The sequence below is a fragment of the Podarcis raffonei genome, chromosome 6 (assembly GCF_027172205.1).
Source record: "Podarcis raffonei isolate rPodRaf1 chromosome 6, rPodRaf1.pri, whole genome shotgun sequence".
Lineage (NCBI taxonomy): Eukaryota > Metazoa > Chordata > Lepidosauria > Squamata > Lacertidae > Podarcis > Podarcis raffonei.
The window spans coordinates 20,614,341-20,629,273 of NC_070607.1; the positions used below are offsets into that span (position 1 = coordinate 20,614,341).

At 41.6% G+C, this 14,933-nt stretch overlaps 1 protein-coding gene across 6 annotated transcripts in view; it reads left to right on the top strand.

Annotated features, from left to right (window-relative positions):
• VAV3 (vav guanine nucleotide exchange factor 3) overlaps positions 1-14,933 on the top strand; it is a 159,172-nt gene that overhangs the window by 106,376 nt on the left and 37,863 nt on the right. For all 6 annotated transcript variants that reach the window (XR_008330944.1, XR_008330945.1, XM_053391559.1 and 3 more), the window contains 3 exons: positions 724-746; positions 4,068-4,113; positions 14,501-14,637. Coding sequence is in view for 4 of the 6 variants with exons in the window: in XM_053391559.1 (XP_053247534.1) it covers positions 724-746; positions 4,068-4,113; positions 14,501-14,637 (206 nt within the window). In the remaining 2 variants the exon portion in view is untranslated. The remainder of the gene's footprint in view (positions 1-723; positions 747-4,067; positions 4,114-14,500; positions 14,638-14,933) is intronic.

Here is a 14,933-nt window from a genome sequence, read left to right on the forward strand (position 1 = left end):
AAATGTTCATTTTCTTCCGATAAACTTTTGTGTATGGGCATCCCCACCTCATATGGCTGAAGTTTCCTTGACTTTTCAAAAGATTTCCAGCAATGAAAAGTACAGCTCTTAGTAATTGTATTTGTTGCTACTGCTTTATGTATGCTTGTGCTTCACATAAGAGAGTCCAAATTCCAGCATAACAAGTTATTTTATTGGGAATATCTATGGCATCACAATATATTGTATGAATGCAAAAACTTCCTGGAAAACATTATTGTCAGAATGCAAAATAAATAAGGATTTTGCATTCTCTGACGTAATACTTCCCAGATTCATTTCCTTTGGGAAGAGAAGCTCCCATGCTGTCTCCTGAAGTCTTGCACTGCAGTGCACATGTTGAATCTGTAAAGTCTGAGCTTCTGAGTTTTTCCTTTCATCAAACTATTTCAGAATGTATATAGCTGATTTGTTGGTTTGGAAAGCTGCGTGTCGTCAGAGTTAAGCATAAACTTGAATCTGTTTATGGCTGTTCAGTGCTGCTTAACCTGAGCCAATAAAACTAAGTGAACACAGTTTGCAAAATAACGAGCTGAGCCCCAGGGCTGGTGGAGCATAAAACAGGTATCAGCTAGCTAAACAAAGCAGTTCCGTGTACTCTCACCAAACCGCACAGCAAGGAATTACTGTTGAACGGAGTGAACTTTCAGTTTCTGACTATGCCAATTTTTACATTTGTTTCAGAACCCGGGACCCTGAAACATGAGGTAAGTGCAACTTTTTGAAGTTTGGGTTGACATTTATTTTGTGGCTGATCTAAAATGTTCCATTTTTCATTTTTATTTTTTGGTGTTAGTGCTGGGATCACTTAAGGCATTTTGTGCTTATGCTCTGGCAAAATTGGATTAAAAAGATAGTGAAAGTGTTGAATCTGCTCAAGATTAAGAATTTTCAAGTCCCATTGGTTTCAGTGGGGATAGCGTATAATACTCTTTAGAAAAAGAAAAATACAAGGAGACTTTAGTTGCCTCGTGTCCCAGATTTCTTATTAATTTCATGGGACTGATGTTTTCTCTAGACTTCCTTGGTGTTCAAGACATTAGCAGAACATGTATAAAAAAACCAAGTAATGGTTGAATATGATAAACTACAAGAAATACAAGTGGTCTAATTTTTTCGCAACCTACTGATGTAAGAATAATGCATGAGTATAAAGTTCAGCAGTTCTCAATCTGTGTGCTGTCAAATGTGCAGTCAAATGCTGATTTCTGAAGCTGAATTCTTTGCCATGGGATCACTTGGAGAACCTTTAATATTGTGACAGAATGGTAATGGGCAAATGGGCACATATTCAATGAGATGACAATAATCCAAGAATACTGTGTTAATTTTGGTACATTTGCAGAAAGGTTTCTTTTTTTCTTGGGTTGGGGGGGGGGATGTTGCATTTATTCTCTTGTATCCTTTTAAACTGCCCTGAAATGTAGGGCTAAGTTAAACGTGGATAATGAAAAGGCTGCTTGGGGAGCGTTACTTACTGTACATTGTATTATATCGTGCAATGCTTATATTTTTTGGAAGCATGTTTCATTTCCATTTGGAAGGGGATTTATGTCAACTGGGAGCTTAAGACTTCATTGGAAGTGTGGATTTACCCCTAAGCAGCATTTTCCATACATTCTCCAGCAATGAGGCAACACAGGGAAATTACTTGGAACTAACAATTCTCTTATTGGTTCTCAGTAAGTCTTAAGTAATAAAAGTGGAATTAGAAATTCTCTCTCTCTCTCTCTCTCTCTCTCTCTCTCCCCCTCCCTCCCTCCCTCCCTCCCTCCCTCCCTCGCATTATATTCTCCATTCTCTGTGTAACAGTGCTGGAAACTTAGGGATGATTCCATCAGCGCTGGATTTAGGGTGTTGCGGGCGGGTGCAAAATAATAATCTTATTGAGAAGATCCACCTAAAAGTCTGCCCCTTGTTCCATTGATGCACAGCAATGAAAAACATTTCATTCTGCAAAATAGATGGACAGTAGCTAGATGGCTCCTGAGGTGGTAAATCCAGGATGAACACCACTGGGAGCTTCCATGTCCTGGAAAGCTCTTCTGTGAATGAGCCAGTTAATGATTACTAAGCAGTAAAGGCCATAAAAACATGTGTCAGTTGGTGTTGGGGCTCTCTGATTTGCACCTACTTTGACAGTGCAAAGGTTCAGGCCAACGTGGTGCCTGCATGTGCAAATTGTTACACACCAATTCCTGTTGGTTAGTAGGGTTTGCACCATTCTCAGTCTAGAGGCTCAGCACGCATGGCTGTAAAACGGTGCTCTGTTTCCTGAGATTATATAATCTCAAAGTACAGGTTGGTTGATTGCAGAGCTCCAAGAAGGAGAAGTTCACTGCAGTATAATTATTGTTTGTGTCACACTCTTGACCAGAGTCTTTTTTGCTTGCACGTGACGTTTCTTATGTCTGGCGATGTGATGTCGAAGCTACTGAATGTTCCTTGAGAGCATTTCTCCTCCATAGAGCTTGGTGGAGGAGGCCTTGCTGAAGTCATCGCCACTACTTTGCAGGCTGGGTTGGCCTGCCTCAGGCAGTAGAGTTTGGAGTAGTGTTAAAGGGCAGCGATTTGTTAATTACTTTACAAAAATGCATATTTTGCTGCATTTTTAGGTGTTTCAAAACATACATTGTACCTCCTAACTTGTAACAGGCAAGTGTGGTTAAAAAGTAAGAGATGATTTTTTAACCCCCATCTGAACATTCTGCTTTCAGCACCAAAATGTACAGGGCCACCTCTGGGCCCTGCAGTTTTCAAGACTCTTGTTGACTTGGTCTTTTAAGGTAGTCATTTATTATGTAACGTTATGTAATGTTCTACTTTCCCCTTCCTCCCAAACTTGCCTTGGAGGCTAATAAAAATATTTAAAAAGAACCTTCTTCTGTAAACGGCTGTTGCAGAATTATCTCATGTAGTGTGCAAAATAATCAGGGCCTCCGTTCATTCTCAAAATTGCAGCTCATTTCTTCCACTCTAGCAAGGAACATAAAAGTGAAGTAGAAATTACTTTTTATTATAATTACATTTGCAACAGCCTCATACGCTTTTATGTGGTCAGTTAGAGCTTCACTGTAAATGAAAATTGAAGCTTTTGAAGCCTTCTTCTTTTTTATTGGAAAGTGAAAATGGCTTTAAAGGTAAAGGTAAAGGTACCCCTGCCCGTACGGGCCAGTCTTGACAGACTCTAGGGTTGTGCGCCCATCTCACTCAAGAGGCCGGGGGCCAGCGCTGTCCGGAGACACTTCCGGGTCACGTGGCCAGCGTGACATCAAACGCTGTTTACCTTCCCGCTAGTAAGCGGTCCCTATTTATCTACTTGCACCCGGGAGTGCTTTCGAACTGCTAGGTTGGCAGGCGCTGGGACCGAACAACGGGAGCGCACCCCGCCGCAGGGATTCGAACCGCTGACCTTTCGATCGGCAAGCCCTAGGCACTGAGGCTTTTACCCACAGCACCACCCGCGTCCCTGAAAATGGCTTTAGTTATATGTAAATTGGGGAGCTGTACACGTTTTTAGTGAGATCATGGGCAGAACAGACATGCAGAACATCTTCTGCAGAATAACAGCTGCCTGTTTTTTTAAACACACAAATGCAACCTGCTCATCACTGCCTATACCAAGTAAATTCTGCAGAAACCTTTAATGACAGATGATCTGTCTGAGGGATGGGAAACAACACTGTTTGTACGTGGTGAGCTTTGTCTCTAATTTATATTCCATACTTCTACACATTTTATGTCATACCTTGAAAGTAAATTTTAGGAAGAGGGGATTATTATAATTTTTTGCATCAGCTTCTCCTGTTAGGCACTGTGACATGGAACATGAGGAGGGGCAGGAACTGTTGCAGTGCCTGTCCAGGGTGAGAGAGAGTGTGCAAGCACTATTTGGCTTCCACTGAGGACAGCAAAATGTCTTGGGCCAGCCCTTCTAGGAAAGTCAAAGGAGTGTGGAGTGTGGAGACTAACTGGATAGGAATGGGTTTTCAAAACAAGTATCTAACTTGTGCTTTTCAAATACACAGAGACGACCAAATGGACTCCGAAAGAGCTCCAGGCATATGGACCCAGGTCTGTGTTTCTCTTTTTCATCATTAAAACTTTAGAATTAGCACAGGATAATTAATGGTTTGAATCTCATTATCAGATGTTATTTATACAGCCTCTTTCTTTTGGGGAAACGAGTACCACCAATCTGACCCACAAGGCATCTCAGTGATAGCAGTAAGATGTAAGCTGGCAGTTGTAAGTCTGATCTTAAAAGTCTGTTGTATTCTTGTACCACAGGCCTAGCAAGATACAATACCCTTCCCAGTTTCTTACCATATCATTTATACAATCATATGTACACCACCTTAGCCCACTCACAACATAATAAAACAGTAAAAATAAAAAAAGTAAAAAATGCATAACAAGAGCTAACATAGACAAGTTGGAAAATTTTATAAATATCAAAATAAAGGAACATTCAACCATCAGCACTATCCGTAGGAAAGCAACCAATTCTGAGAAAACACCCTTTAAGAGAAAGTGATCCGAGAGGTTTTTAAGCCTGCTTAAAATATTGCCAGCGTTGAGGCCGCAGGCACCTCTGTGTAATAGTTTCTTACTACTAAAAGTAAAGTTGCATGTACTGTTATAGTAGCACTCTCCTGCATGCAGCTGCTGCTATATTCACTGAAACAGTCAAGATTGTCAGTGCAGTGTGCTTTGATGTTGCACTAGTGGAAATTGTTCTTTCAGTACTGGGACCTTTTAGTTTTGTTGAGTTCTATGGCCTGGATTCAAATAAGCTCTCAGGCTGCTAATCACTTTCCTGACCGTGTTTTCAAGGGTACAGTCATATGACTATCATAAGACTATCTGAACTCCGTGTGTGTGTGTGTGTGTGTGTGTATGTGTGCTTTGCTGCTTTGCTTTTACAAGTGGTGCTCTTAAACTTTGCTTACATACCTAGAAGCCCCTGGGCTTTTGGTAACTCTTCCCTCACCTTATGCTGCTTAAACAGAGCAAGTATTTAAAATTGATGCCTAATCTTGCAACAGTCTGTTCTCAACAGCTGCTGTTTTTCATAGAGTCTGAAGGTATTAGGTATTTTGAGGTGCAAGACTCCAAACAGAATGCACTTTGACTTTTATGTTCTTAATCTTTCTCCTCATTCCCTCTACAACTGTCTCCCCCACCTCTCACCAGACCCAGGTTTCTGTCAAAGAAAGCAGTACCAGGGGTTTTGCAAATGTGGTTTAACTGAATAAACATGTAGTTCTGGTCGTTTGACTGATAAAATCAAATGCGAGTTCTTTCTCTTAAGTGTTGAATGCACATATATACAGTAACTGTGTGAGGAGGGCGATTCTTTTCTTTTCTGCTTCTTTTTATGAGCTCTTTTTCAAAAGCAAGTCAGATTATAGAGTCGTTAAATGAAGTAACGTAAGAATGATTTGCACCTGAAACAGGAGTTCCAAGTCCATAACTAAGCAGGTGATGGTGGAAGTTTTCATATATGCAGGAAAAAAGAGCTGCTGTACTTACTGCTCAGTTGCATGGGAGTTGAAATGCAAATGGTTAAATTGTCTTGACTAACCACTCCCTTTGTAAAAAAAACAACCTTACCATATTGGGCATTTTGAAAGAAATATAGCTGTTGCCTGAAGCCAAGTGTTGCTTCACTGTGCCCTTGGAGATACTTTTCCACATTGAAAAGTTCTAAATGTGTGGCACAGAGGCTAATGAATTAAGGACTTAAGGAATTAAGGATTCCCAAGTCCTGAAAGAAGGAGCCTATCTGGTACCTATTACTGAAACCTGGCTGGGTGGTGCAGCAAGCTATGTTTTGGCCCAGCACCCATTGTCAGGGAGGTGGAGTGGCTATTCTCCACAACGATACAATTTTACTTGCCCTGTGCCCAATGGATTGCTTTAATCAAAAGCATTGTACCTGGTGCTGGGCTCCATTTCATCCACACTACAGAGCATATTTTTCCTGTTAACTCATGCGCACACTGGGATTGATCTTGCCCCTTCAGAAGCCACTTTGCTTCACCCTCCCCCATGATGCATCACAGTCTGAGAACCACCAGCCTAACCCATTTTTAAAAAATTGCTTGATGCCAAGAGAGTAATATTTCATTACTTCTGGTCACAACGGGAATCTGATTGCACAGGTCCATGCCAGTAATTATTCATGGTGGAGCACGTGTAGTTCCAGAATCTGTTTTTACAGCTGCCATTATCCTTATGATTCATGCAGCTTAAGTCTCTTAGCACGTCCACTGCTGAAGTGTCTCATGACGGTTGCAAAAAACAACAACCCCTAAACCAAAACAAAGAGTTTTAAACTGCCTCCCATAATTACATTGAGCCCTGCAGGTTAGAAGTTATCTTTTGCGCCTCTGATGATTGCAGCTAGGTACAAAACTAGATGACTCAACAATGGCAATTAAACCAACTCAGTGGTTTCCCCATCTGATATGCTTATTTTCTGTAAAAGCTCTTGTTCATTGCTTGGCAGTTTTATTTCAACTGTTGCAGTTATGCCAACTATACTGCCTCTCCCCAAAATAATACATTAACTCTCAGTTGCAGGACAAGAACCAGCATGCCTCTTGCCTCCAACCAACTTTTTAAAGCATATGTACTGCTAGATGGGCAAATATCCTGCCTCTGTACAACTTGGTTGATAGTTTTTGCTGTTGTCTTCAAGTTGACGATGGGGCAAGGAAGGGGAACAGCAGCAAAATTTCCCTGTTTTTTTAGATGCGTCTTGTAGTACCACATGGCCTGATCTGGCTTATTTCTGTTAAGACATTTTCTTGCAAGTCTGGCTTCTATATAGTTTTATTTTCTCCACAGAACTTGGTGATTCTGCCTGATTATACTTCATGGTCAGGGCCTGTTGTGTATTTTGAGTGCCGAGTCTTACAAAAGCAGAGAAGGGGAAGATTAGCAACTGGCCGGTAGTAACTTAGGTTTTCTGAGTCCAAGGAGGATTTCTTTAGGAGTAGTTTTACCACTGCCTCCTTCAAGCAGGCAGGGAACACCCTCTCTCTCATCAGGAGGCATTAATCACCTCCCTGGTCCAGCCAGCTTTCCCTCCCTGCTGGTTTCCATCAGTCAAGTTGGGCAAGAGTTCAGAATGCAAGTGGCTGCCCTGACCGTTCCAATCACCTTGTCCATTTCCTTAAGCCTTACCAACTGAAACTCATCCAGCACAAGAGGACTAGACTGTGCTCTGGACACCCCTTGAGATCCACGTGCTGTAACAATGGAGACTTGACTCTTGCAGTAATTCTCAAGTGTAATCACAACTGTTATTAATTATCACACTCTTCCTCAGAAGCCTAACCAAGAAATCAGTCACTGAATGTTAGGAATGTTGTTGTCGTTACTATTCTTTAACTAATAACAGAATGTTAACACAAAGCAAAAGGGAGTATTTCCCCTCCACCAAAGGTGACTCATTTACTTAATTCAGTAATAATTTAAGTTCTGCTTCAAAGCACTTCTCACACGGAGACTTAACAAAGCTTTGAAAAACTACTGAAGGCTAAATGATCTTATCTCTCGTGGGGGGAAATCCTGCTTCAGTAGCTTGCTGAAGGAACTGTGTGGAGCTGCTGCCATGCTCTGCCCTAAAGTGGAGTGAGCAACTGGATTCAGTTGGCAGGCCAGATCCTGACATACCCCCCAGAACCACTGTGACAGATGGGTGGCCCTCTCACCTATCTATCTCTCTTGAGAATTCAAGCTAGTCTGCAAAGGAGAAATGTCACTTTGTCCGTAGAGTTTAATTTCAAACTGCACAGTCAAAGGAGGCATTTCATTGCAAGGCTTACTATAAGTACTAATCAGCTGATTGACACTTAAAGCATGCCCCTTTGGGCAGGATCTGGCTGCATTGCAAAGTTCCCTTGGTATCAGTGCCAATCAGCTGATTCACACTTACAAGAAGCCTTGGTGGCCATAGAACAGCAAGGAGCACACTTTAAGTCTGCTGATGGTTCCTTTGCAGCTATGTCTTTAGCTGCTCCACACCTGATGGCACATTGGATGCCAGGTGTGGTACAGGTGGGCATAGTTTGGGGAAAGTGACCCTGTGAGCCAAAGTAGAAGCCCATGCCAGGCCTTATTACGCCTGTGAGCTGGAGGTTTTCCACTGCTGCCCAAGAAGGGGAAAAGGGCAGAAACCTAACACAATCCCTCCCCTTTAAGAAGCTGAGATGTTTGTCCTCTTCTGTTTGTCCTCCTCTGCTGTCTGCATCTTCCATTGACTCTGTTCATGTATAGTAACAGTTGGCAGAGATTTATGCCTCCAGTGCTGTGGAAGTTTTTATTTGTTGTAAATATATGCAATCTTTCTTTCTTTCTTTCTTTTTAAAATTTGTATACCACCCTTCATCCATAGATCTCAGGGCAGTTCACAACAAAAATCACAATATAAAGACCACAAAGTAGATAGCAAAAATAACAACAACAACAAGCCAATAATTCTCCTTCCCACAACACATTTAAAATGTCATGAGATGTCATCAGCCCAAGGCCTGGTTGAAGAGGAGCATTTTTTCCTGGTACCTAAAGTTTTATAATGAAGGTGCCAGCTGAACTTCCCTGGGGAGAGCATTCTGCAAATGGGGAGCCACTGCAGAAAAGTCCCATTCTCATCTTGCCACACTTGGACCTCTCACTGAGGAGTCACATGAAGAAGGGCCTCAGAGGCTGATCTCAGGGTTTGGATAGGTTCATATGGAGAGAGGTGGTACTCTCAAATAATGGACATTCGTGTTTTTCTTAATAAAGAGAATAAAGGGAAAAGAGCACCTGTAGTAGGATGCACTTCCTCCATCTAAGGTTTGCCAAATTTCACTCTCTTCTGTTCCTAAGATAAGTTCCATTCACTTCCTTAGGAAACAGTTTGGACCTATCCTGTGTTATCCATCTCCCATCTCATCAAATCTTTGTCTTCTGTGGCTTTCCCATCTTCCTCCTTCAACAAGCATTTTAAGGTGGTTTTTTAAAAAATAATAATTTACCCCAGACTGTACCTGTATGGGATTTGAAATTGTTTCTATACATGTTTTCCATATGTTTTTTCTTGAAGATGTCTTGAGATGTTTCCTATGAAATGATTCATGAATGGAAATTCAGTAAATGGAAAGGGTAACCTAGGGAGGAATACTTGCAGTTCCCTCCTGACTCTGGAGGGATGCCTTCAAGACTAGGAACCTTGGTCCAGAAGCAGGATTAGAGGGCCTGCCTCCTGCCTTTCCCGACTGCCCTTGAAGAACCCCATAACCCTGTAGCTACTCCTATTCTCAATAACTCCTAAAATGTCCTCTTTGAATCATGAAGAACAGAAGTACACTGTAAGTCATTTCCGTTTCTGTGGCTAAAATTAAAGACCTTGATGTCTAGCACAGTCACACTTCTATATTATGTAGTCACATAATCAGTTTGTCTGATTAATCTTTAACGTGAGCTACTGAATTTAATAGTAACTTCATCTGAAGCACTAGAACCCTTGCCTGATTCTGTTTAATTTCTTAGGTTATTGTTTAACTTAATGCGTGGGCCAGTTTGGAGTAGCTCCCACCCCTAAGTTGCTTGGAGGATGAACTTGCATGACTGACACTGCTGTTGAAATCTGCTGGAATTGTGTCTGATAGGAACAGGTCATTGTGACATTTTATGATGTAAACAAAGGCCATGTGGAGGTAGCACTCCAGACAGAACTATGTAAGATAAAAGTATTCATAGCTATACTTAGAACAGGCAGTGTTCACAATTGTGAACTCTTCAGCTAGACTACTGCAATGTATTCTCACATGAGCCTGCCCTTGATAATAAACGGTGCAGAAGGTTCTGTTAGTTTTATTCTGTAAGCCATTTCCTCTGACCTGAGGAGATACATTGCATTGGTGTTGGCTCATTTTAGAGGCTGTTAGTTCATTAAAAACTTTGATCAATTTGTGAGACATCATAATTGTAGTCAGAATAATTTTATTAAATGACCTTCAGAGAAATCTACCAACTTTATAATCTGCACACGAAAAAGAGATGGTTGCTTAGTGAGAGTTGGAAAGCAAAGCTTCCTAGTGAAGGCTTGTATCATTATTTTAAAAAAGTGGGAGGTATCATTATTTTAAAAAAGTGTACTGTCATGCTATTGCTACTCCATTATAAAGTTTTTAAATATTAATGATACATTGTTGGATGTAATGAATAAATGTCTGTTGCTTTTTTTTTTTTAAATTGTATGTTCAGCCGCTACAGTAGCAACTTGAATGATGGTGGCTTATAGTCTCCAATTCAGAGAGGTTGTAAAGAGAATACAATGCTTCACTAACTTCCCACTTGAAGCCTGCAAAAGACTGGGAAAAGGAGAGAACCCTTTAGACATTCAGGAAGGAGAACTAGAACTATGAAAGCATATTAGGGAGAAGAGGGGGGTTATCTGAGTGAATGAACAAAACTCTGTTTTTTATTTTTTGTTTTGCCACAGCTTGGGGATTTTTACAAAGAATGTCCTTTCCCGGGCCACCCCACATCAGCTTCTGAGAGCAGTGGAACTATCAAGAGGGCCACCTCTGCTGATCTTAACACCTGAGAGGGTCTATAGGGAAGGGGGAAATATTTCAGATATTGGTCTAAGTCTTTTAAGGCTTTAAACACTAACATGAACACCGTGAATTGGGCCCAGAAACAAACCGGCAATCAACATAGCTGTTCTAACCCAAGGGTTATATGAGTTCTGAATGTAACCCTAGCCAGTAAACTGGCTGTTGGATTTTGGACCAGTTCAAGGTTCTAAGTTCTCATCAAGTGCAGCCCCATGCAGAGTGCATTGCAGTAATCCATAGAAGTTAAATAGTGTGGGGGACAACATAGAGCCCCGTGGATCTCACAGCGCAGTTGCCAAGCAGCTGAGCACATGTCCTCCATTGCTGCTATCTGGAACCAGCCCAGTAGGTAAGAGTGGAACCACTATAACAATGTGCTTCCAACTCCTAAAGGGACGTGGGTGGCGCTGTGGGTTAAACCACAGAGCCTAGGACTTGCCGATCAGAAGGTCGGCGGTTTGAATCCCCACAAGGGGGTGAACTCCTATTACTCGGTCCCTGCTCCTGCCAACCTAGCAGTTCAAAAGCACGTCAAAGTGCAAGTAGATAAATAGGTACCGCTCCAGCGGGAAGGTAAATGGCATTTCCGTGTGCTGCTCTGGTTCTTCAGAAGCAGCTTAATCATGCTGGCCACATGACCCGGAAGCTGTACACTGGCTCCCTCAGCCAATAAAGCGAGATGAGCGCCGCAACCCCAGAGTCGGTCACGACTGGACCTAATGGTCAGGGGTCCCTTTACCTTCCAACTCCTAAACCCACCAGATACCATGCATAATGATAAACTGCTGAGACATCGAGAATTGGCATTCCCACTTTCTTTCTTCCAATTAAAGGCCATCAGCCAAGGTGACCAAAGCTATTTCAGTGCCAAAACCAGTGTGAAGCCAGATTGAAATGGGCCTAAACAATCAGCTTCTCTCAAGCACTCCTGAAACTGGCTTGCTACTATACTCTCAAGTACATTGCCCAAACCGGTGGAGAACAATTCTCTATTCCACCCCCCATACCATAGTAGCATGGTTTTTCTGCTTCTTAACATGATAAGGCTTATGCGCCTTCCTCCTTTTGAAACTTTGAAAGTAGTGAATAATGCATGTTACCTCTAGAAACGCTGGTTCTATATCCTTAATCAATACAGGCAATCTCCAGGTGTCTGGGTAGGCTGAACTCTCAGGTGAGCACGCTGTGCATGAGTCAGAAAGTTTCCATTTACCTGAGGAGCCTTAACACGTTGGGAGGAGGGAGTGTTGAATAGTTGTTGGGCTTGGAGGATAAACACGTTCTGGTTCGCCTTTTAACTATGAGCAGAATTGGTAAAATAAATTTGTAAAATGATGTTCGTAAATTGGAGTCAAACAGAAACTGGTACATTGAGCTTAGTGTTTCTGTTGCTGCTTTTATTTGAGACATCCTTGTGCCACATTCAGTAAGCTAATATACCACATAATACTAGACCTTCGGGCCATCTAACAAAGCTGAATGTTGGGAAATTCGAGAAAGACAAAAGAAACTACTTCTTCACACGTAGTTTAACTGTGAAATTTTCTCTTGAGATGTTGCATTAAGGACCACCAGCTTGGATGGCTTTATACCATATGAGTGCAATTTAGACAGACTATGTTCATGAACACATAACCAGTGAATTTTGCATGGATTTGCACAAATGATTTTGCACAAAATTGGGATTTTTAAAAGGTGGCTTTGTGGAGCAGCATAAACCTTATGCACATAAGTGTTACAGTTGCCAGATTAGATTACAATTGCCAGTGGTTCTTCCAGATGAGTCTGTGCACGCCTTGCATGCTCACAGTAAACACCTGATGTAAAATGTCACCTGATGTGACCTTCCCTTGTTAAGTCAATAGCTTTAATGTGACTTTGCTTAGCCTTGCAATTCTGGCTGGGCGCTCTGGAACAGCTGCTGTAGTAGCTTGCATTTCAGGCTGCAGGTGAGGGCTCATGTAACTGAGTGCCCCTCCATACAAGCAATTTCCTTGCATGAGGAAATCAAGCACATCAAGGATACGTGCTCTGTTTTAATCAAAGATGCAAAATGCCCAGCCCCCCCCAGCTTCATTGGGGGTCAAAACAGCTAAATGATTAGAGTTCTCTAATAAGGCCTCATGTATCATTTTCAAAAACACTATAGAAGCTGGATCATTCACATGCAGGAAATAGTTCACAATTTTAAGGCAGGTCTCTGTGCTTTTAAGTAGGGGACGCAGCAATGTTAGGAGCTCGTGTGAACTAGTAATGTTGAAAATTCTACCTGCCACTTCCATGTTTGTACATAAATATCCTGATCTGTGAAATCATTTCTGGGTGATGGTGAAATATCTGCAGCAGTAATAGGGAAGGTTTCACTCCCCCTTATGTCAAATCTCCTGCAGCACGGTCTATCTCCATAAGCTGCATAAGACCCATCACAATATTGCATTTGCATTGGAGACTTAGCAAGCATCCTATGGAGGCTAAAATATGGATTGGGCATGATCAACAGCATAAGCTCTTAGTAAATGCTTGCCATAACCTTGAATTAGAAGAACCACGTTAACTATTTTAAATCTTTTCTTTTTCTTTACTAAAAACAAAACTTTTGAGCTGGTGAACACCTTCGTTCCGTTGGAAAATGCCCTTTTAACAAGACAATTTGGCAGAGAGGCCACTACAAGCAACATATGGTGCTGCATTTGGAGTTCCTTTGCTTGTAGAGTGCAATTGAACGATTGAATTACTCTGTAAATCCAATAACACTTAAGAAAAAATTAGATTTCCTTTTCAAATGATTATATGAGAAACATGGAGTGACTTGTGATTTCCTGTTGTCTTGGACACATTTCCCTTTCAGTGGTGCACTCAAAGAAGACTGATGTGAACGCACGGAATTTCTCCATATCAGCGTCTAAAGCATTACCTCATCACATCTATCACCTTTATATGGCTCTAAAATTAGAAAGATAACCTTAAGATATAAATCTTTTACAGGGCCAGAGTTGTATGTACACTCAGGAAAGGATGAGCCTCCGTGGCGATGAAATTGACTAGTGCCTCAAGAGAGAATTAATAGGAGGACAGGAGTGAGCTGATGAAAAAAATGATTATTTTCCATTAAACTGTACGTGCTGTGCTTTCATGAACTAAGCAGCAGCCTAGAGAAAAATATTTTTCTCGCACAACCACATTAAAAATAATAATACAGGGGAGGAGGCTTGATAGTGGAAAAGGGTCTCCTCTTTTCATATCTTAGTCCATATGTCAACATACAATTTGACTTTTTCTCCACCCTAATCCATTTGTTGGATGTATTCAGGTTATTTGAGGCATTCAGATTTTGCCTTCCCCCCTCATGGCCACAATCCTATACACATGTACCTAGAAGTAAAAGTCTCCTTTAGTTCCCTAGGGCTTACTTCTGAATAAGCAATTCCTTGGACTGCACTGTGATTTTGTATTTTTTTATTTTAATCTGATTTTGATTTGTATTTTCCCACTGGCATTCTGCCTTTCAACCAAATGATCCTTAAAGTAGATGATAGTAGCTGAAACAATAAAACATAGGTATAATAATAATAATAAACAAAACAATATACAACATGACAGCAGGAGATGACACAACAGCCAGCATAAAACTCAAAACAAAATTCTTTGGGGGATTGAAAACAGCAACCCTAAAGAGCCTATCAATGTGATGCTGTCCTTTGGGAAAGAGGGTGGGGGGGCTCATTCTGCAGACTGTGAACTGGCCCTATTGGAGGGGTCCTACTTTAGATCTGAGTTCCTTGGTAGGGCCATTGATTTTGGATAATTCACCACATATAGCTAACCTGTGCTTTTCTTTTCAGGCTTACCAAAAATGCAAGTAATTCGAAACTATAGCGGGACACCACAGCCAGCTCCACATGACGGCCCTCCTTTACATATCCAGATTGGGGACATAATTGAACTCATCAAAGGGGATGCACACAGCTTGTTTTGGCAGGTAAAGTACTTGGCAGTTCTGCTTCATTAGCTGAAGCTACTGAAGATGTCACTGACTGGTGCCCAAGACCAGGCCCGTTGCATCTCCTCAGGGCTAATCGGTTGCGTCTGTATGAGAAGCCATGGTTCCTACTTTGTGTAATGCTGGGGAAGTTTCCACTTAACCAACAGCCCAGCTTCAAGCCAAATCAAGTTGGGGAAAAACAACAACAACTGGTCTCCTACAGAGGTACCTAGGGTGGCTAATCCTATGAAGAGGTCATGTGAAGCTTTGAGGCTCTGCTGCTTTTAATGCAT